The sequence below is a fragment of the Podarcis tiliguerta genome (assembly GCF_965153285.1).
Source record: "Podarcis tiliguerta genome assembly, chromosome: 4".
NCBI classification, from domain to species: Eukaryota; Metazoa; Chordata; class Lepidosauria; order Squamata; family Lacertidae; genus Podarcis; species Podarcis tiliguerta.
The window spans coordinates 52813309-52835578 of NC_139537.1; the positions used below are offsets into that span (position 1 = coordinate 52813309).

Below are 22270 nucleotides of genomic sequence, written 5' to 3' on the forward strand. Positions count from 1 at the left end.
GGCCCTCTGGCTTTTGACAGCCTACAACTCCCATCATCCTTGACCATTGATCATGCTTGCTGGGGCTGATGGGTTACAGTGCACAAACACCTGGAAGGCCACAGGTTCACCATCCCTACTCCAGGTGCTTCCATGTCCAATTATTAATGTACAGTACCAACTGTAGAGTTGGGATCTTCTGCATACAAAGGAGGCGTTCTGCCACAGAGAAATGATTCCTCCCAAAGTTACACATTGATTTTTTATTATTGGCAACCCTTAGTATGTTAAATGAGGCAAAGACGGCTGATAAGAGGCAGAAGTGATTGCTTTATTTACCTCAGTTGTTAGGCAAGGTTTTCTGATCATAGTTTCCTGGTCATAGGCTTCCACTTTGTACTCCATTTGTGCCAGTACCTTGGGGACCCATTTCCTTGTGTGTTTCTGTTCTAGAAATGACCAGAGTAGATGTTTCTAATTACTGACTAAGCGAAACAGAATCCATCAGGAAGATTCTGTTTTGTGGCTGATGGGGGAATTAATAAACCCTCTTGTCTAGCTGTCACTCTGAAGAAGCAGCCATATTCAGTTGCCATAGTGACATGATGTAACTCAGAATGGAAGAAAAGCAGATGTCACAAAGTGCAATTACGGTGTACTTACGGATTTATCTAGGAACATTCTTCATTTTATTCCCCGAGAAGCTGTTTGTGCAGGAGGGGAAACATGTGAGTTGTCAGGGTTGGAGTACATAAAAATCTTTTAATGATTAGGCTGAAATTGAGATATGTCAGCAGTAATGAAGAAAACCGCCTCTCCTCTCTCTTACACACATTACTTCATATGCCATTTCATAGTTTCCTGACAGCTTTCTTTAGTGTTTTGTGTGGTCACCATTCATCGGGCTGAAGGAAGTTTCACTGGGAGGGGGAGCCATCTATTACAATGTAGAAGCATGCACTTCAGTCACCAGAATCAGGCCTGTTCTCCTTGGAGGAAGTGTGAAGAACACTTAAACTGGTGAAGTTGTGAAAGCAGGTGGTGGAGGTGTTGGCTCTTGCCAAAAGGGCAATGGAAGATTTTTGATATTTTAGGACTCAGAAGTGCCCCATAGAGTATACCTTTTAAAGTACAGTGGGCCTGCCACTTACACTCACCTTACTTCTGCTATTGCAACCATATGCAGATGGGGGAATAAATCAATCGAGTGGTGGGACATTAGGATGTCTTTGGTCCCTTCCTCCGCCGTCTCCAAGGACAAGGAGGGGCTTAAAGTGCCAGCGCAGCGGCAGGAGAAGCCATAGGTTGCTGTCAGGCGAGGGGATTTAAGTTTAGGAAGAGGCATGGCTATTCTGTTGCTTCAATGGTCCAGTTCAGGGCTCAGACCTTGGACATAGATGCCTAGCTAGCTACATAGCAGGAATGGTGTGTATATCCTTTGCACCTGAGGAGATGCTGTAATTGAGTGCCTTACCAATAAAGAACTAACACTCATTTGTTCTGCTTGTGCTGGGTGTGCTCAGGACAACATACTAGTCTCTGAGTATGAGAGACGTCAGGGGTGCCGTATTATGGGTTGGGAATCCTTGGAATGAAGGTGACTGGAGACTGTGTGTTTTGGTGATACGTTTTTTATTTACACCTATATACAAGCTAAGCAGAAGATGAAGAGGCTCACAGCATCAACACTCAGCCTAACAGATCTAACTTGCCCATTTGGGTTCAGGTTTCCCTCTGAGTTAGGGCTTTGGGTTCAGCACAAAGTGCAAGGCCATGTAGGCACCCCCATTTATTTTGTGAGCAGTATGCTCCCACCACAGGTTTGGGAAGTGGTGTACACATGACATTAGTCAAAATCCATATACATATTGCATCTATCCTGTCATTTCTTAGGAAACAGTGTGTTTTGATGTACACCCCCCACCAAAACTAACTTTATCCGAATTGAGAAAAAGAACCACCTAGCTGAATTTTAAGTAGGTAATGTGTACATGACCATCTCCATGTGATCCCATCTCCACTCTAGCTCACACCTTGCCCATTGTTCTCCTACACCTGGGATAAAGTGTCTAGTTGTTTCTATGGCAACAAAGCCAGATCTTTAAAAAGGACGCTTAACAGGTTTGACTAGGGCCATTAACTTGACAAAGAGACTGATTTGACCACTGCGGCAGTTCCTTTTACAACAAAATCCCATCTTACAAACAGAAAAACTAAGGGCTTAGAAGGAGCCCCAAATGGCAAACCAACCACCCCCCCCCCCCCCGCAATCCCGCAACACTATATAAAGTGGCAATGCTGCAGTGGGAATTTAATCAGATCTTTCATACATTTAACCCAAAGATTTAAAGGGAAAACTTTGGAAACTTGAGGGTTTAATGTGTAAACAGCTATGGTGTGTTTTGCACAACAATGCCAATTATAATCAAAAGCCTTCTCTCCTCTGATGTGGTCTATAGCTATGATAATGCTTTTCAGATAGATGAAATATAAAGCCACTGAAGAGGATTGTTCAGATGAAACACAGCTGTTGAATTAACTTTTTAATTGGATGCATAGTTTATTAGACTAGGAACTAATTTTCGCCCACATATTCCCTTCTCCTGCCTCTTCCATGCCACACTTTCCCACTACAGCCAAACTGGTAACTATGTCTATTGAGTAGAATCAGAATCTGTTGAAATAATAAAAATAAAATAATAATGTATCTAGCAAGGACTCTTGGACTTCTAGAAACCGCAACAGGGTAACATTACTTAAGAAAGCACAGCAGTCTATGAGTAACTCATTAAATTCATAGGGAGACGTGCATATTTTACTGTGCTTCTTAACATTTATTAATTTTTATCTAGTAGCAGGCGATGACGGACGAACTCGAACTATAATTTTAGCAGTTGTATTGTCAGTTGTTGGTTTCCTCCTCCTGATCCTTATTATTCTGCTTATTATCTGCTGCTGCAAAAGAAGGAAAGGTACGTGGGCACTCTGAACCATTTTAAAACATGGAATTATTTTAGGGAGGGAGATTAGGTCCAAATAACTGACTTTTGTGACAGTGGCAGATTTCTACTTGTATTCTTGATAAATGTAGATACGAACACTAAAAATAACCAGGAGAAAGACTGGGACTTAAACACTGATGGTGAGGAACGGAATTCAATGTAGCATAAATTCCCTTATAAATCAACCTCAGTCAAATATAGAGAAACAGCCCGGACCAGAAGGGAAACTGTTCCTCATAACTGTTTGAAACACGCTCTTAACTGTTTACACATCAAGCCCTCAGTTATTGGCACAGCTAATTTGAGAAGTTGCTTTACCATTCATTTCTGCAAGTGCAGCATTATGCATAAAAAGTAAACAATTCCAGCCAACACCAGGGCTCACACTCCCTTTGTTGTGTTTGTTCCCTGGCAATGTGGCCAGGCCATTCTCTTCAAGCGCAGGTCTTCCTGCACGGATAACCCTGGAGTTTCCAGCAAGCTGCTTTTCCGCAGAGCCCCATACTGTTGTGGGGGAAGAAGAAGAAGAAGAGTTTGGATTTGATACCCCGCCTTTCACTCCCTTTAAGGAGTCTCAAAGCGGTTAACATTCTCCTTTCCCTTCCTCCCCCACAGCAAACACTCTGTGAGGTGAGTGGGGCTGAGAGACTTCAGAGAAGTGTGACTGGCCCAAGGTCACCCAGCAGCTGCAAGTGGAGGAGCGGAGACACGAACCCGGTTCCCCAGATTACGAGACTACCACTCTTAACCACTACACCACACTGGCTCTCTGGAGTGCCTTGACTTGACTTGCAGCCTGTTATAGAAATAGTGGCACATAGGTGCATGTGTGCGGGGAAAGGATAATAGGGTGGAGGGTGATGGATGGTGGGTGGTGGACGGTGTCCCTCTGAGCCACACCACACCCTGCTTTCCATGTGCAAAGGGAGCAAGATTGCAGCCCAAGTTTCAGAGGAATTCACTGCAGAGTAATTACTTATTTTTGAAATACAGTCGTACCTTGGTTTTCGAACAGCTTAGTTCTCAAACGTTTTGGCTCCCGAACACCACAAACCCGGAAGTGACTGTTTTTGGAAGCCGAAGGTCCCATGGGGCTTCCGCAGCTTCTAATTGGCTGCAGGAGCTCCCTGCAGCCAATCAGAAGTGGTGCTTGAGTTTCTGAATGTTTTGGAAGTCGAATGGACTTCCGGAACGGATTCCATTCAACTTCCAAAGTACGACTGCATAGGAAAAATGTATAGCATAGTGATCCTACATATGAGTTATGAAGGGAAGTTCTTCCTGCCTACAATAATTCTCTCTCTTGTTTGAATGAGGAGTCCAGGTCCACACAAGCAGAGCGCCTCCTTTTTACTTGAATGACTGAGGGTGTCTGTACATGGACAATCTCAGTTTGAGCGCTGGAGCAGCTTTCTGTATTAAATCAATATATTTAAGAAGACTTAAGAGTGTTCTTTTCAAATAAATTGCTATTTTTTTTAGAATATATTCTAAAATCTGACCTTTCCCCCCAGACTCCAAGTATCAAGAGGAGATGAGGTAAGCTGATTATCATTTTTGTTTCACTCATTTGGTAAAATTTCTATTTATTATTTTGCCCAGCTTGGCCTGTGGTCAGGGATGATGAAAGATGTATCTTGAGAGTCACAGGTTATCCCCCCCCTCTATTATTAGATTTGAAACGTACAAAGCCAGGAAGATACAAACTATTTGCCAAGGATAATATGTATATTTTCTTTTAAAATGTCCAGATGAAAATAAAAGGGAAAAAGAGATTCTATTTCATTATAAATTTAAGTGATTTTAAATTGCTGAATTATCTGTCATCATCACATAACATTTGACTGCATGAATAGTAAGTACATGATTTACCTTTAATACCCTTTAACTTTAATAGCAACATGACTCCAAACTGAAACTTTGATCCATCCAAGAACTGTTTTGCATTGGAGCATTCTTATAGTAGCCTTAATATGTGCAACATATTTCATTTCATATATTTGAGTTAAAACATTTTTATACCACCGTTCATTTAAAAATTCCAATGCATTTTGCAACACATAAATACTCGGTGGAAACAGGGCACTAAAAGCTAATAAATGCTGCAATTACAGCAACAACCACGGGAGGTCACTGTGCACCAGAATAGCTCACGCCTCCTAGCTCAAGTAATGATTACAGTGGATATGCCAATTCTACAGGCTCTTCGAGTATAGAATTTCTGTTGTACAGAAACAGAACTGAAACCGAGACAGGTTGGCACATGTTAATTGTAACCAACTGGTAGGCAAATTAGATGACATTCTCTGCTTTTCTAAGACTTAGTTGAAAGCAACCTTTGGAGAGAGGAAAAAAGATGTTTGGTAACAAATTGCTTCTAGCTTAGCAAAATTAGTTTTGACCACTTAAAATGAAGTAGGCTAATTGTCTTTATGCTAGAATGCATTAGGTTGTTGAGCTTTAAAATGTAAGAGAGCGGTATTGAGAAGCTGTTAATCAATATTGAACGGAAACTTTAAAATGACGTCATTGTGGGAAAGGTTTGCCAGGGTTTTTGTTTGCATTCATCTTCAAGACTGAAAGCTATCCTTAGCCGTCAGAGGAAAGAAGGAAACTTAATTCTGATTTGGGCTAATCAGTGCAAATGCTTATCTAGGTATGCCATATTTTGTTTCACCTTAGCTTGGCAGTAAAATCATTCACTGACTTCTAGAAAAAAGGATCTGGCTCACAATCTATACAAAACCCCCTCACATTTCAGAATTGATATTTTATGGCAAAATGCTAATTGTCATTAAAATGTATTACTTGCTGTTCAAGAAAGTGGCAGAGATTAATCATGCCGGATTGGTCTGTGCTACACTACCCGGATCTCCAAGCGGTGCGAGATTCCAGGGCTTGAATTTCCTTTGGGAATGAGGCACAGTGGAGACCATGGTGTCTTTATGATATATGGTTTATTTACACATATATACAACCTGAGCCTACAATGGTTCGTGGCATTAAGGGTCTTGTTTCTTGTTTGAACTTTGGATTCAAGCAGAAATTAAACATTGTGCTGTGCCTCTCTGGCTTTCCTGTCTGTAGCTTCACTTCTGGGTCACATTACACAGATTAAATGCTGGCCTTTTGCCATTCTCACTATCTAAGAGTTAGAGGAGGGGCCCCACTCATTTGCTGTCTGGCCCAGAGCCCCCTCTCACTTACTTTCTTAATGGCCCATCACCCAGGTAATTACCTGAACAGGAAAGCTAGCCTGGCTTATTTAGCTTTTAACCCTTGCTGCGTCCAGGGATTATGTGTCTGTTGTCCAGTTTAACACCCCAAACCTTGATTAAATTCTAACACTTCACTGGATCCAAGAATTTAGTGGAGTCTAGCACCCACAAACTCATAACACAACCAAGGGTACTTGCGGTTATTGCAAGTTGTTGAAGGGGATTTAGTTGGTTCAGCACTTGTGAGAGGGCAATGCACGGGTTTTGTACTGAGAAGAGGACTCTGGTCCCAGACTGCTCCCCTTTCCCTCTTTTATTACAGCTAAAGCAGAGGCAGCAGACTCCCCATCATGCATTTCCTAGTCAATACTCAGAAATGGGACTTGCACAATAGAGCTACAGTAGTTGGCTTGACTCCTTTTGCCTGGCATCTGACACTGCGTTTCTGTAACAGCTGATCTATAGAATAAGCCCAGAAAGCAGATTAAATTTAATACTTCGGCTTAAAAACAGCCCTGGATCAGGCTGTTCCTTAGCTAGTTAGTAACTATGTACTGAAAGCTTTGAGAGCGTGCCAAAAAGCTACTAATGTATTACTTTTGCAAGTTGTACCTGGAGTAAAAACTGCTGAATTCAGAATTTTTGGTAAATTAGATATGAAGTGAACCCAGAGACCATGCTTCACTTCTGTCCCCAGAACAAACTCACTCTCATAGTATCGCCCACTAAGTATACAAAAAGTCCCATAAATTCAATATAGGTGATAGGTTAATAATAGATAGTAAGCAGCGGTACTGGCTGACTTAACATGACCACTTAAATTGTCTATCTGCCATAAAGCTGAAAAAATGAGGAAAGTCTTTTGTGGTTGCACTGAAAGATCTCAAATGACAGGGGTTCAAAGGTAAGCATTTTCTATTTTCTAGAAAGTCATCAGAAAAGAAAACTGCTGATAGAAATTTGGAGACAGACAGACACAGTGGACAAGAAAATTATGCATACAGTCCAGAGGATACAAGGCGTGCTGGGCAAATGACAGGTGAGCAAAAACTGTGTTTGGGAAAATTTCTATACATCACAAAAATGCATTTGAAATGCTTCTCTGGAGCACTTGGATGGGCAGAGAATAACCTGAATATTTGTTTTGTTCTCAGAACAGTGGGATATTTGGCTACCACTGTGTGACTTGAAAAGCTAGGATGAATTGACCGAGGACCCGAAGCCTGGTTTGGCCAGTGTGTTGCATCAAGCTGAAATCAATGAACTGTTTCCTCTAGAAGTCATTTAAGGGCAACTTTCAGTGCCCGTTTCCCAAACATATTAGTCATCTGTGCAAATGGCCCTCTATGCAGGACAATGCGTTTCCTAGGCATGTGCTTCCAGTCATTTCTGGTCAACGTGTCTAAAGGTACCATGCGACTGATAAATATTAATGTTATATATGCATATCTTAAATCCTCAACTCAATCCTTCTCTATTTTAAGTGGTTTGAGGATGGTAGCCATGAATATCGGTTAAGTTATGCACAGCAATCCTAAGCATACAAACTGGAAAGCGAGATTTATTTCAAAATCGGTTGCAGCTTAATTTGATTATTTTTTAACAAAATGAATTATAAAATTTTGATGTGAGGCTTATTGGATTTCTTTTTTAACCCAGTGGTACACTGTATAAACCCATATGCCATGCATGAATAATAAGGTAGTATGGTGTCATCTGAATATCCTGATTCGATTCCCAGCTTCATGTTGAGCAGCAAAAGCGAGATAGCAGCACTGCTGAAGCAGGGCCCTGTGGCAAGAGAGGCAGGCATACAGACTGCCCTTCCTAAAGCATCTTGTTGAAAATACTGCCTAGAATAATGAATATTTACTTCCTCCCAGGAGCTCAAGGTGGCCTACATCGTTCTTCCCCACCCACTTTTATCCTCACAACAACTCTCTGAGGTTGAGAGGGAGTGACTGCCCAAGGTCACCGCAGTAAGCTTCAGGGCTGAGTGTGGATTTGAACCCAGGTCTCCCAGGTTCTTATCCAAAATTCTAACCACTATGCAACACTCCCTTTACCCTGAAAAAGATGTGCACAGATGCCATGATTAGGTCCTGAAGATGGATAGATAGAAAAACAGACACACAAGCCTTATGTAGTGTCATGCTATGCTATATGTGCAGTATGTGCACTCATTGTTCACTTCCGTGTCTTACCCTACACATACCGTATACGCAGGGAATGTATGTGAACCTTAGTGTGAGTTACATGTTAACAAACGCATTTGGATTGAATGCTCAAATAGATAATCTGTGTGCAGCTTGTTGGGTCATGATCACATTGGTCTTCCTTCAGTGCAGAACAAGCTGCACTGAAGATCGTCCTACTGTAACCCAACCATTTATAAATGGTGCAACCTGCAGTGGATTTGCCAATGGGTACATTGGAGTGCTTGAATAGATAAGTCTCTACAAATTTCTTAGCAGGGTTTTAACAAAGCACCCACCCAATTTACAGCAAAGTATTCTGTTTCCTGAAGAGCGGTCTGTTCTCTTTACACAAAAAGGACATCTAAAAATACCTACATTTGTTTGTATTCTGAAATGATTTATAGTTCCTGCCATTCTGAAGAATCAATAACAGTTATCCTTTGTATATTGTCTTGCAGGAGTTCCCTCTTTCTCCCCAGATAACTCTAGCCTGTACGCTCCAGACGGGGATTTAGACGTGAATCCTGCATCACAGGTAATTGGAACAAGTCTTTTACAGACTGTGACATATTCCATAAACATGTAATGGACTTAAGTGATGGTTTCTAAAAAGACTGGATTTTTTTGGGGGGGGGGTGCATTCTAGTTTCTGTCCTTAATGCTCTCTTAGTCTATTGAATGTTCTTTCAAAAATATCCTTAGCATAGCAAAACAGCATTTTCAAAACATGCAATTCACACCAGAAATTTGGATACAAAGATTAATATTTGCAAAAGAATAAAACAGCATCATCTTGAATGCTTGGTCTAAGATTTCATGCACCCTGGGACTTCAGCTTGGAGAGGGTGGTTCTGAGTCGGAAATTGGGTTGTGGGGAAAGGGTTAAGCCCCCTTCTCCTTGTTGTTGCTTCCATTAAATTTGTAGCCTCCTGCAGCATACACAAACGCACACACCTTGGGAGACTTTCACGTCTTTGCTGTGTAACAGCAAACAGTACTTTAAATCACCCATGTGCTTTATAGTACAAGCAGTGACCACAATTATGCAGGACACCTGCCTGAGAATCATGAGAAATTTGAAGATGTGAAAATAAGAGGTACACACTTGAGTGGAATCCATAGAGTTAATTCTTTGTGAAGGAACAAACGCAAGGCCCACGTGGCCAACATTTGGGCTGGTAAATTCCAAACAGACAAAATTGCTCCCACTCTAACCAGCAGACCATAGGAGAGCCCCCACTCTCTTCTCATTCCCTGACGCATGCTGCCTCTATTACCCCCCCTTTTTCTTTCCTGCCTATTTTATACTATAATAGGATTGAGGGTTGGGCTGGATGGTCACAAGATCCTTCCCAAGTGAGTGATACTTTAGTGGTAAGGTTGGCATATAGGTTTACTGCAGAAAAGAATTACATGTTTCAAGGTGAAAATAGTAAAAAAAAAAATAAAAATCGGTACCCTTGTACATGCCTAGCCAGTTGCCCTCTGAGTGTAAAATATTTTCAGTAAGAAGACAGGAATGATCCTGCAGTGACCAGCATCACATCTAGTGGGCCTAGGCTCTGACGTGGTACCTGACTGCTGCTCTCTAGGTGGGCATGTGGGGCCCAGGGCTTCAGCCCCCCCCCCCGTCCAGCCCTAGTTGCACTGCTTGCTTTCCCCCATCTCCCTCCTCCTCCTTTCTTATTTCATATCCTTTTCATGGCAAGGCTTCATTGCTACAAGCACAATACAAGGCAGGAGCATTTTGAATTATGCTCTTTGTTCAATTATTTGTGAATTTCGATGGGGTATCTGGCTATTGAATGATTTATTGGTCTGGCAGTAGGTCATTGTGCAAAGCTGAGGCTACTGTGTTGGCTATTAAGATCGGGAATGCTGTATTTCAAAGAGTTTTGTGTTTGGATCATACTGAAAACATGCCTTGAGCCTGCAATTTGCAGAGTTTTTGCCATATATCGTAGTCTGCTTGCATTTTCTGTTTGCGCCAGCTTGCCAGGACCTTCCAGGTTCTGTCACATTCAATGCCAACAAATGACAAATAGCATTTATTGCATATATGATGGCACATAAACCACGCACCCATCACTCAGATCCAGTTTCCTGGGAACCTCACATTTCAGACCTTTTGCTTACTTTATTAGCTATCTCAGGGAGATTCCATAACTTATGAATATTTTCTCATGATGACTCATGATAGACTTGGGGATCCATCCTTTGAACCACCATGTCTCAGAAGTCTGAACCCTATTTTTTCTCTCCCTTTGATTGGTGTCTGAGCAGGCCAATTTTCTGATATTACTCTCCCTGTCAGGGTAACACAGAGGTCAGTTTCCTTTAGAATGTTTGTTCTTAGAATGTATGCCTTTTTCAATCTGTTTGATTTAGAGCCCGGAGAACAGTTGGTGTTGAAAGAACAGATCAAAGTCACCTTAACTGTGGGGCTATCTCTTGATTGAGAGAGTCAGGCAATTGCAGGAACAATAAAGCATCATGAAGAGCGAAGTAGATCAATTTCATAATGACCTAGTCTGTAAGATCAGGTGGCTTTGCAGGAGGATGGTGTAGGTTACAAAGAAGTTCTATTTTAACAACACCATGCCCTATCAACACGCTTAAAAAAATTAGTATTTCCCTGTAGGTGTCTTCATGACCTTAGGCTTAACCTGACACCAACTTCTGGGCTCATCACTGAATGTTGTAGGATGGCTTTTCCCATTTGAGAACATGACAAACAGTTGTTGCATTGCACTGCGAACAAGGCAATCATTTGATAACTGTGTTCTTGCTCTATCAAAATTTACCAATGGCTTCTTTCTTAGTTTTTGGATACATCTAGTGGGTATAAAATTTCATTTTTTTAAGGAATGAGGTTTTATCTGCAGTATCAAATGTAAAAACACCAGGCAGGCCCCACAAATAACCCAGAGATGCATTTTAAATAAAAGGACACATTCTACTCATGTAAAAACATGCTGATTCCCGGACCATCTGTGGGCTGGATTTAGAAGGCGATTGGGCTGGATCCAGCCCCCAGGCCTTAGTTTGACTACCCATGATCTAGCTTCACCAGTTCTGATAGTGCCCTTGCGCTGAGTTATGGGGAGCCTCAAAGTACGCAGCTTGCCTGTGACTCTTGGCATATGCCAATCAGGTGCCCTAAGCCATCTCTTTGCTGAGACATTCCAGGGGATGGGCACCTCATGATCAGCAAGGCTATGGGCACCTGCCTCTTCAAGCCCACCTGCTGAAAACTCTCCAGTCTTTTTATTTTATTTTTACTCTACTTCCCAGTAAGCAACAGTGAGATGACCAACCGATGTCAGGTGAGTGGTGATAACCCAGCTGCTATCTGCTGTTGACAAAAACTCATTTCATTTTATGAAGCTACCATTGTTTCCCCTGAGTCACAAAAAAACAACAAGTGAAGGTTACTTTCTTTAACTTAATTGGGCACATTTGTAGCATGCACTGTCTGGTGCACAAAGCACTGTTGGATGAATTTGAAAGAAGCATTAGTAGGCGAGTCTTTCTGTCACAGTGTTTGTCACTGCCTGCAAATCAACATGAAAGTAGATTAAATGGCAGACCTTTTATTGAAGATCTCATGGTTGACATTAGATGCAAATTGTTAGGCATCTGGAAATTTGGCAGCATTTTTGCATTTCTGCTCACGACGTCAAATCAGACCGACAGGAATCTGGATTTTTCTGTTGTGGGGAACAGGAGGCTTCTGTTAGTGCTATTGTGATACAGTGATGATGTCAATGGAAGAGGCATAAGTGCATGCATAGCTTGGCCTACAAGATCAAGGTGGAATACTTCTGAAGCTGCTTAAGCTCATGAGATCACACCAGGTCAAATGCCTCTCCCGCATAATCTGAAGTGGAATCCTCAGAGGAAGTTGGGTGTTGAGTGATCATCTTCCAAGATTCATGACTGCCTGATTTATTATGAAGTTGAAATAGGAGATTTGTCCATCCCTACTGAAAAGGGGCACAAGCAGTATATACTAACCACAACCTCAGTTCTCCAAGAGCTAGCCCGAAAACAGCAGTAACCATTCGCAAGAGGGATATATCTCAAGGAACAAGAGATTTGCAAAAGTCCAGGAAAATCATTAAGAGAAAATAGGTGCTGCATGGATTACGACAAAAAAAGAGCCCAATGTGGACTGAGTATGCTTAGTGGGCATGTGATACTGACTGCTCGAGAAGAAGAAAAACGGAAAGCTAAGGAATATCCTGGAAGAAGGGATGACTGCGCAGGAGCCTTCCAAAATGCAATATTCTGTTGCAGGTCCCACTTGTTTTTGACAACTGGAACACATTCAAGAAAACTTGCAAATGAGCAATGGAGTATCAAATCCTAGGACTTTTATGACAGCATATCAACCATAAGGGCTCAGTATCACATAAGTCCTAGAATCCAACTCTTCATTGCTCATTTATACAACAAAAGTGGATTTTGTGAGCTCTTGTGGTTGCTAAGAGACTTATACTTCAAACCTGGAAGGATAAATACCCAGCATTTACTCCGCAATGGTCTGAGGATCTCCCTGCCCTGGCGACATGTGAACATTTTTCATATAGACATCAATTTTGTGTGGATACCTATTTGGACAAGTGGATTACTTATTTTAACTTAAGATACTGATCAAAGTGCCTTCTCTCTGAAAAAAACTACTGCCTTCTTTGTGTGTGCATGTGCTGAGTAATTACTGTCCAAAAGAGAATTATATAACCAATGCAAAGTCTTGAGAATTCATATGCTGAAGGCATCAGTGGAATATTGCACTACAGTGTTAACCTAAAAAATCTCAGAGTCCTCAGTACAATAGGCAAGTTCCATTGCATCCACCCTGGCGAGGTGTTGGAAGGGGATTCCCTTCCTCTAGAGTAGCCCAACTTTCTGTAGCATGAGGGGGCAGAGGGAGGTTCCATTTGCACAAGGGGAAGTCACAAACTAGATGCCTCTAGGGCATGAATGATTCGGGCAAGGCCAGCCATTTTTAGATAGGGTCATGGCTGGCATACCAACCTTAGCTGATAAAAGTCTACCTAGCTACTGCTGCCACTTGCGCATCCCTGGTGAGCATCAAGTCCAGGTGAACCCCCAGACTATGAGCTCGGTCCTTTGGAATGCAAGGGCTTTGATGTAGCCAAGAAGCAATGGGTGTCCACTCCTGATAATGCAGCCTGTATGTTTATCGTGTTCTGCTTCCTTTTCTTGCACAGATCTCACCACAGTTTTCTAGCTCATCAGAGTCTCTTCAACGTATCTCCCCTGCCCCATCTTTTCACAACGTTAATCAACGTTCACAAAAAGGCACAGCACAGCAATCCCGGACTATTCGTACAGTGCGATTCAGGAGCGTCTCTTCAAAGTCCCACAAATCCAGAGCTCCCCAGCTACCTGGTTCAAAACTGCACCCCCATATTTACCGATCTGATGGCAAACGTCGCTACACCAGGAAGGTGTACCCACAAAGGTGGCAAGCTGGTGGCCAGCATAGATACACGAGGAGGCCAACATACCATCCTGAACAATCAAAGGCCCAAGATACTCAAACCCACCATTCCAGAAAGCAGCATTTGCCTCACAGAGGACAACAGAAGGAGAGTCCACCTCGACAAAGTGAGCCTCACTCCCAACAGAGGCTGCAAGAATTCCAGAAAAAACAATTCTATCCTGGCACCAGGACAAAGGTGCTCAGAGTTCAGCCTCCCCAATAAAGGAATTACTATTATTACTGATGATGATGGGGAACCAGAAGTCCAAGCCCAGCACATCTGAGGTCTCTGCATAATATTTGGACCAAGAATCTCCCAATGTCCATAAAAGTAGTTTAGGGTGCAATCCAAACTTCCCAAACAGGTGGACGGGCAGAAGTGGACCCGTGGATTTCCTGTTAGTGTCTGCAGTGGAAGCCAGGAGAAAGCCCTCGGATGGGGTGTTCCATGGATGGTTTGAACTGCCTGGGTTCAACTGGATCCTAGGTTGCCCCACTGCCATCAAATGACAGCATCAGGCCCAATCCAGACCTGATTGCTGCACCACCTCCAAGCTGACACAGCAGCTTTCCTGCCTTATCTTCCGCCATTGGAGCCAACTCCTAGGAGCCAAGAGGTCTTTGCTCCCCCCCCCCCAATAAAATATTTGAGGGAGCCAGGCTCCACCCAAGTTGATGGGCATTGCTATTCAAATGGGGGGGGTGTGCACCACGTCATGTGATTGATTATGCGAGGCGGGGCTTCCCTAGGCCACCCAACATTTTATTCAAGTTGGCACCCTGTCTTCTACTCCATCCAACATATGCGACAGGGCTGTGGAAGCTCCACTGATCAGCGGTTAGGGATAGGGTTGTGCTCTTACTTTTTATTATTATTATTAAGCAGAGTTACTGTTATTTTGCAACTTTTGCATCTCTTCACAACTGTGGAAATGTGAACTACATACTTTGTAATTCTATGCCCACTTACCTCAGTAAGACTTGCTTTCTTACTCAATGGGACTTATTTCTGATTGTACTGCTGTTCTTTTTGCCATGAACAAGTGAGATTGGATTTTTTATTTTCCCCATCTTTGATTAACAAACGGGGTCCTATGAATGAAAATATGCTTATTTTTCTGAGATGTCTAAGAACTAGTGAAATGAGGAGGGAAAATTCCCATTGAATTCCACAGCATTTAGGTCATGCTTTTAGGACTGTAGCTAATCCTGAAAATTTGATGACACTGAATTTAAAATTGAAATATAAATTTGCTAAATGAAATAAACAAAATGCCATGGTAATTTCTGGACATGTATTTCTGTCCTTTATTTATATTAATACATGATATTATTTATTACATTTATATCCTGCTTTTCCATCATGGGCCTAAAGGTGGTGATCATGCAGTTACTGAGGTTATTTTCTCTCTCTACAAACAATAAATAAGAGAGCCATTAGATAACCAAATCCCAAATTAAAAAGCATTCAAAATGTTTGCCAGATAGAATTAGAAATACATCCACTCCGTTGTCCTAATGAATTTATAACATAAAACAAATTAGACAAGTAATTAAAGGAGAAATTAATGCATTAAAAGGGAAAATGGAATCATGAGACTCAGTCACTTTTGTAAATGGACCTATTAGGATTTATTGAATGAAGGAGAAAATAGCTGACAAGCAAAATGAGCAGGGTGGGGGAAGGATCCAAAATCTCTTTGTGCGAGGACCAGAAGGGATCCAATACGAATGTAGCAAGCAAGAGGAAGACGAAGGTGACAGAATTCTGTTGAGGGACATATTTTTTTAATTCAGTAGAGTGATGGGAGTGTCTTGCTTATAGCGCATTAATTAATTAGTTCCCAACTACTCGTTAAAGCCAGATGGTCCACTAGACAAACAAAAATGTAAAGGACCCCTGGATGGTTAAGTCCAGTCAAAGGTGACTACGGAGTTGCGGCACTCATCTCACTTTCAGGCCGAGGGAGCTGGCCTTTGTCCCCAGACAGCTTTCCTGGTCATGTGGCCAGCATGACTAAACTGCTTCTGGCACAACGGGACACTGTGACAGAAGCCAGAGCGCATGGAAACGCCATTTACCCTCCTGCTGCAGCAGTACCTATTTATCCACTTGCATTGGCATGCTTTCGAATTGCTAGGTTGGCAGGAGCTGGGACAGAGCAACGGGAACTCACCCCATCAGGGGATTTGAACTGCCGACCTTCCAATTGGCAAGCTCAGTGGTTTAGACCCCAGTCTACTGAGGGGGCAGTGTGTTGCCATTAGTTAGAAATGCCACTGCTGCACCAAACCCAGAAAAGATGGGTCACCCTGTGGCCAAGGGAAAAGAGGAGAAATCAACATGCAAGGAGAGGTGAATGCAGGTGGCAGAAAGAGCGAGTGGAACCAGAAGGGGAGAAGGGAGTGATTATTTATGCTAAGCAGGTGCCTATGGACAGTGCAGGTAATGTAGCTTTCCAAGATAGGTTTATGCTGCTTGCATTTGAAAGATCAGCCCTCAGAATTTTGGCTTTGTAAGGGTCAGGACCAGCCATGCCATTAGGCAGAATGCTGCAATCACCCCAGGCAGCAAATACCTCCTGCCCACCATTCTTCTTGAACTCCTTGCCCATTTCCCTCTGGCAAAGAGCAGGGGTGTGTCTGCCACCCAACCTGTCCTGCACTCCCTAAGCTACTGAAATCTTGTAAGCTCCACCAGTTGGAGGATGCTATCCCATTGTCTGTGCTGGTCAGCGTCTACACATGGTGATGGTAAAATGGGGCATCTTTACTGCAGGCAGCAAATATCTTTGGCTGGTCCTGGTAACGATCACTGCTATTGTCTCAACAAATTATGGGTGAGAAGCTGAGGAAGAGAGAGGGAATGTTTGAAAAGGAACAAAAATATTGAGTTACCATTTAATGAAAAGTCTAGTGAAAACGTTGCCAGCAATTGACTTTACAATAAGGATGAATCAAGGTAGAATAGTGTATTGATAAATGAAGGACACTGGTAATTAAAACTGGAGAGGGTACAGTTATACTAAAAGCAGTTGCAATGAGAAGATATCTGCCCACCCTGTCCCAGGAACAAAAAGTTAAATGTTTGTCTTAGATGAGGACACAATGGTGGTGAAATGCCATGGTTTGTGAGGAGACTGTTCTGCACCGTACAGTATCAACTGGGTGGATGTTGTGATGCAGTTCTTAATGGATTTAGAAGGAAAATATGTTTCTTTTTTAAAAGATAAATAAATATTACTTTTAAATTATTATATGATGCTTTATAACCTGCTTTGAGGAGCATTTGGTGGAAAACTGGCCTGTAAAAAAAAAAATCTAAATACATATAAGTATAAATGGAACATCTGGATGAGTGTTCTGTATGAAGTCTGATATATTTTAAAATAAACACAGTAAACATGAGTTTAACATAAAGGCTACCAATCAGATGATAAACAAGTTTTGAATGCAATATTAAAGGCAAAGGGCTGCTGATAAGTATTTTATTTTATTTTATTTTATTTTAGTTTAGTTTAGTTTAGTTTAGTTTAGTTTAGTTTAGTTTAGTGTTCAGAGAGCAATGTGACGTCTGTGACCCAGTTCCTAGGCTGAGAAATACAGAAATCTCCCTTTGGTCCAGTCACCACCTGACATGCAGCTCAAATTTATATTTGCTGTTCCTGTACATTTAAAAAATAAATAAATACAGGCACATACCAGGATGTATTCAGAGGACTCTGAACAAAGCCACACACCCATTCTTAGAGAGAAACAAAGGAATGGAAGAGTAGGCAGAGGAGCTAACAAAGACTCAGAAATATAATCTCATGGTTTACAGAAAGGCTTACGGTAACAATCTTCCAATAACATTACTGCCAAATTGAATATGTTGTTCAGTTCATTACAATCTTTCTCAGATTTGGCCACTAGCCACGATGGTGGAATACAAAGGCGGGGGGGGGCACATTTTTGGGGGAGAGAGGAAGTAAAAGAGTTCATGTTTTCAAGAAATAGTGAATTATCTTCTGAGGGTGCAGCATCTGCTGAAACCACTTTATTTAGAGGAACATAGTCATGAAACCCTGTTGGAGTTGTTCTAAAAGCTGCTCACTGGCTCACACAGCCTCCTGAAAAGAGTAGTGGTCTTAGGAGATTGACCTGTTGTTGCATCACTGTGTAAGGTGAACTTGCCCATCCTTTTTCCAACTGGGAGCAAAGCCCAGCTGCAGTGCTGAAGCAGCGTTTGTTATCAGCTGCATTGTGCAGCAGGGATGAGGCAGGGACTAGAAAGCTGAAGCAACTCTATTTGCTGTGTGTGATTTAGCAATTCTCTGCCACACTCTCCTGCAGCATCCTTTCTAGCCACAAAAGAGAAGCGGAGACTTGCATAAAAAGACACAGTGAATAAAATGACCACCTTTGCCTCACACGCTAACGGAATCATACTTAATCTGCAGCATTGCAAAGTATTTGCTTATGCTTACTGTAGCATGCCAGTCCATATGACTGTCTGCTGGTTGCACTCCTATATCATATAGGCCCCGTTTGTATGCCACACTAAACCATGGTTTAGCAACATATACTCAGGTAGAAGGGAACTGCTGTGAGCCTCATTGTGCTTTACCTTCTCCCAGGGGCGGAGGAAGGGGGTGCGGACCACCCCGGATGTCACCACTGAGGGGGGTGACAAAATGCTGAGCGACACTCATCGCGGGGCCTGCAGTGCACCCGAGCCACACATCTCTTCTGGGAGAGATGCTGTAGCTTGGGCGGTAGCAGGCTCTGTGCTGCCCCAAATGATCTGCCCGTCACCTCTCCCTCAGCTCTAGGGCAACTGAGGGGGAGGAGGCAGGCAGACTCTGGAGGCCCCGTGAAGCATCCTGCCCTGGCCAGCCCCACCCATGGGCCCAGGGTGCACACGGTGCCCCTGGCGCCCAATCGGTTGCTCTGCCACTGCCTTCTCCTTCTCTGATGCAGCAAGGTGGAGAACATTTGGTTTTACTTTACTTTAAAGTCAGCTTTTTGTGTCATCTGCACCAGAGATTGTGGTTCCTAACAAACCTGGTTTGGCTTAACAAACCAGCTTCAGAAACCACTGTTGGGACAACTCAACCAGGTGAGATTCAGAGAAGCAGCAGTCAAAGTCTTCCATCTGGCCCAGTGAGTAGAGAAGAGGGAAGCGGGGCTCATAGCAAGTCCATCTTGCTTGTGAACAACTGGCTAAATCACCACCTTAATTTCCAATAAGTATCTATACATACAAATTTGCATATGCATATCAGTGTATGAACCTGTGCCCCAATACTTCATAAGTATTAATGGCGTAAGAGTCCCATCTTCTATGACAAAGCCAGATTAAATGTTTGGTGTTGTACAAACTCTCACTTCAAGACGTTGTGAAGCAGAAGCAGCTCTCGTATCACTGATCAGCAGCACCTCTGGCTGTTAGTAAAGATAACAAATGCGTAAACACACAATTTCTTACCCTGAAATTTCCCCAGCTTATTTTTTTATTTGAAGTGCATAACAACTGATAGGATCTCTGGTTTGTCTCACACTGCTGTAGCATCAGTGTCTAAGGAGCCGCCATCTGGCAAATTAAAAGTTCACAACTCTGTGCCGAATAACAGATGTGCCCATATCATGCATCTCATAGGTGTCATAACAGGAATTATGGAATCCTTGCAGTAGCCGAAATCCTTGTCTAACTGTCTGAAGATCAGCTGCACACAACCAAGTTTTGAGATGAGTGGCCCTAGCTGCACATGCTTAGTTTCATCTGGGCTGCTTCTACATCTTTGCAACTTTCTGTTGTGATGCTAGACATGAAGAGACACATTTCTTTGTCCAGTCAACCCAACCTTACATATTGGTTGGTATTTAGTCAACTCATTTCTTGCTATATCCTTCAAGACAAATGGATGAATGAAGCTACTGGTTCTGAAATGGTAGGGGGCATTGGGCCATCTTTCAAAACCATGGTATAGCTGGATAATTTTACCAGCCTGCTCCAGGACACCAGGGAGCACCCTGCCTCTGTCAGTGACATGGAGCAATCACATGCTTCTTCTAATGTAGTAAGTAGACCTTTCTATGGTTTCAGGTCCTACTTTTTAACATAAAAGCACTTTATCATATGAACAAGGTAAGGCAAACTGTTGTTTACCATGGCTCTTGCATTTTGGAGATAGTTACCTTAAAATGCCACTCTTTAATGAAAGCAAAATCTGGGGTAACTTTGAAGGTGCATATGTGCTGAAGGCAGTCTGTGGTCCTTTCTGTTCACAGGGATTTCACTCATGACTAATATGTTTTCACTTTTATAGTCTGTAGTGCCCGAGGCTATATGAGCAGCCCAATATTTTACTTTGCTCTCTCATCATCTACCTGACTTCTGTTCTTTGCTTATGACAAAGGCTGCAGATGGTTAGAAAAAATTGTTTTCAGTTAACATGTTGGGATCCTCAGCTTGGTCGCATCCCTGATCTATTATTTGGCCAACATGCATTTTATTTTTGTTTATAGTTTACGTTTTTATGGTTAAGAAGAAAAATGGTAAGAAAGGGGAAGAAAGAGAATTGAAAGTTGATTCCTTCTTTTGGATTTTGAGTCTTGAGTCAGAACAAGTTTAAGATTATCTGGGAAACTGTTGGTTTGGTTTCATTTACCCAACCACTTTATTTTGTTATAAATTTGACCAAATCATATCACAATATTCTGATACAATATAGGTCTTGTCTAGTGTGTTTTGGGATGACAGCTTTAGCTATGACGAACTATAACTGGGTCAGGCTACTTGAGATGGATATAATTTCAAAATGTTTTACCAAAATACTTTTATCTGTGGCATTTGTAGGTTTCTTATAACGGACGTCATGATGGAGTGCAGCCCTCAAGAACTACTGCTGTCCCAATCAATCCAAGAAAAATCAGAAATGTGACACACGTATAGGAAATCGTTTTCTCTGGTCTTTGTTCGAGTCCCACATCTTCCAAAGCACTTTCTTTGCTATTCTTGGTGAATTTTGACGCATCAACACAAAGATTTGACAACTTTGCAAGATCTGCATTCTCCTTTGTTTTATCTGAGAACCATCAAGTACCAGTCACAGAGGAAATTTAATTAAGGAGGCATTGCCTGTTGTCTTTTTCTACACCTGCCACTTAGAATAAAAAGGGTGACACTCCCTCCACCTTTAAATACTCCTTTTGTGTGATGAATAACTCTAGCAAACGTGAAAGCACCTTCAAACTATTGGTTGATCCAATAGAAGATTTCATCCTGTTGATACTTTTTGAAAGTAAAAGTATTTACCACACCGGGAAAGTGACATTTTTTAATCTCAGCCCAGAAGCTTTTATTCCTCACACAAAGTGGATAGAACTGATGTAGCAACAAGATAAAATCAGGCACATCCAGCGATATCTACCAGATCACAGGACTGAACAAGTGACGGGGGCATGAAATTACCACCTAAGCTAAAGCTGAAGTGAGTTCATGAAGATTCGTATGTCTCAATAATTAGTCAGTTTTGAATCTGCCTCATACAGAGCTGTGATGCTTGTCAGCTTAAATGCTTGCTATTAATATTTCTAATTATATTTCTAATAATGTGTCAGGAGCTCAGCAGTCCCAAGATATTACAAACTACTGCTCCAAGGAAAAATGTGTATTTGATTCCACTTTTTAAATTTAACTTATAAAGCGTGGTTGTCTTGCTTCGGTGCTCATTAAAAACATATATTGAAACATTTAAAAATCAATAAAACACATTTGAAATGTCTCTCTCTCTCATACACACAAACTTGATCCTAAGTGCATTTATTTGGGAGTGAAACTCATTGAAATTAATTGCTTTTGTTTCCAAGAAGCTGAATTTATGCCCCAGTGCAGAAGACTTTTTTTGTGTGACAAACAATTCCCCCCTCTTGTTCAATGACTTCTGAAGACTTTGCATAGAATGTAAGAGGTTTCCCACCACCCAATCAATTCTCTGTAGGTGCCATATTACCCAAATAAAACATACATAATTTCCGTTGCATGTGTGTATCTTTCTGCATGTTTTCAAGAGAGGGAAACACATTGGAGTAATCTGCTATTTTATATTTTGTAAATTTCATTGTTCTGGGGAAGATTAATTCATGGAAGCTGTCTGATTTATTGAAATCCTATGCCTAATTCAGCAAAGAACTGGGCAGCAAGTTTCCCCCCACCTTTTAATCTACATTTCTTCACAGAAATCAACAAGCTTTTTCAGGAAGGGTTGTCAGAGCTGGGGAGGGAACAATTTATCCATCCTCAGTTGTGACCCCCCCCCAACCACACATTACACATAGGCTCCAAAGAAGCTTTCTGTTATAGACAGTAGAAGACGT

General features: G+C 42.0%; 1 protein-coding gene across 3 annotated transcripts in view; it reads left to right on the forward strand.

Moving 5' to 3' along the window:
• Window positions 1-21934, forward strand: part of IGSF5 (immunoglobulin superfamily member 5) — a 39538-nt gene extending 17604 nt beyond the window's left edge. For 2 of the 3 annotated variants that reach the window (XM_083438778.1, XM_083438777.1), the window contains exons 5-9: window positions 2832-2951; window positions 4496-4520; window positions 7126-7238; window positions 8856-8932; window positions 13635-15201. In XM_083438778.1, coding sequence (XP_083294904.1) covers window positions 2832-2951; window positions 4496-4520; window positions 7126-7238; window positions 8856-8932; window positions 13635-14132 — 833 coding nt within the window. In that variant the 3' untranslated portion in view covers window positions 14133-15201. Of the gene's footprint in view, window positions 1-2831; window positions 2952-4495; window positions 4521-7125; window positions 7239-8855; window positions 8933-13634; window positions 15202-20750 lie in introns of those variants that run through there. The other variant, XM_083438779.1, reaches the window with a different exon arrangement.
• The last annotated feature ends 336 nt before the right edge of the window (window positions 21935-22270 follow it).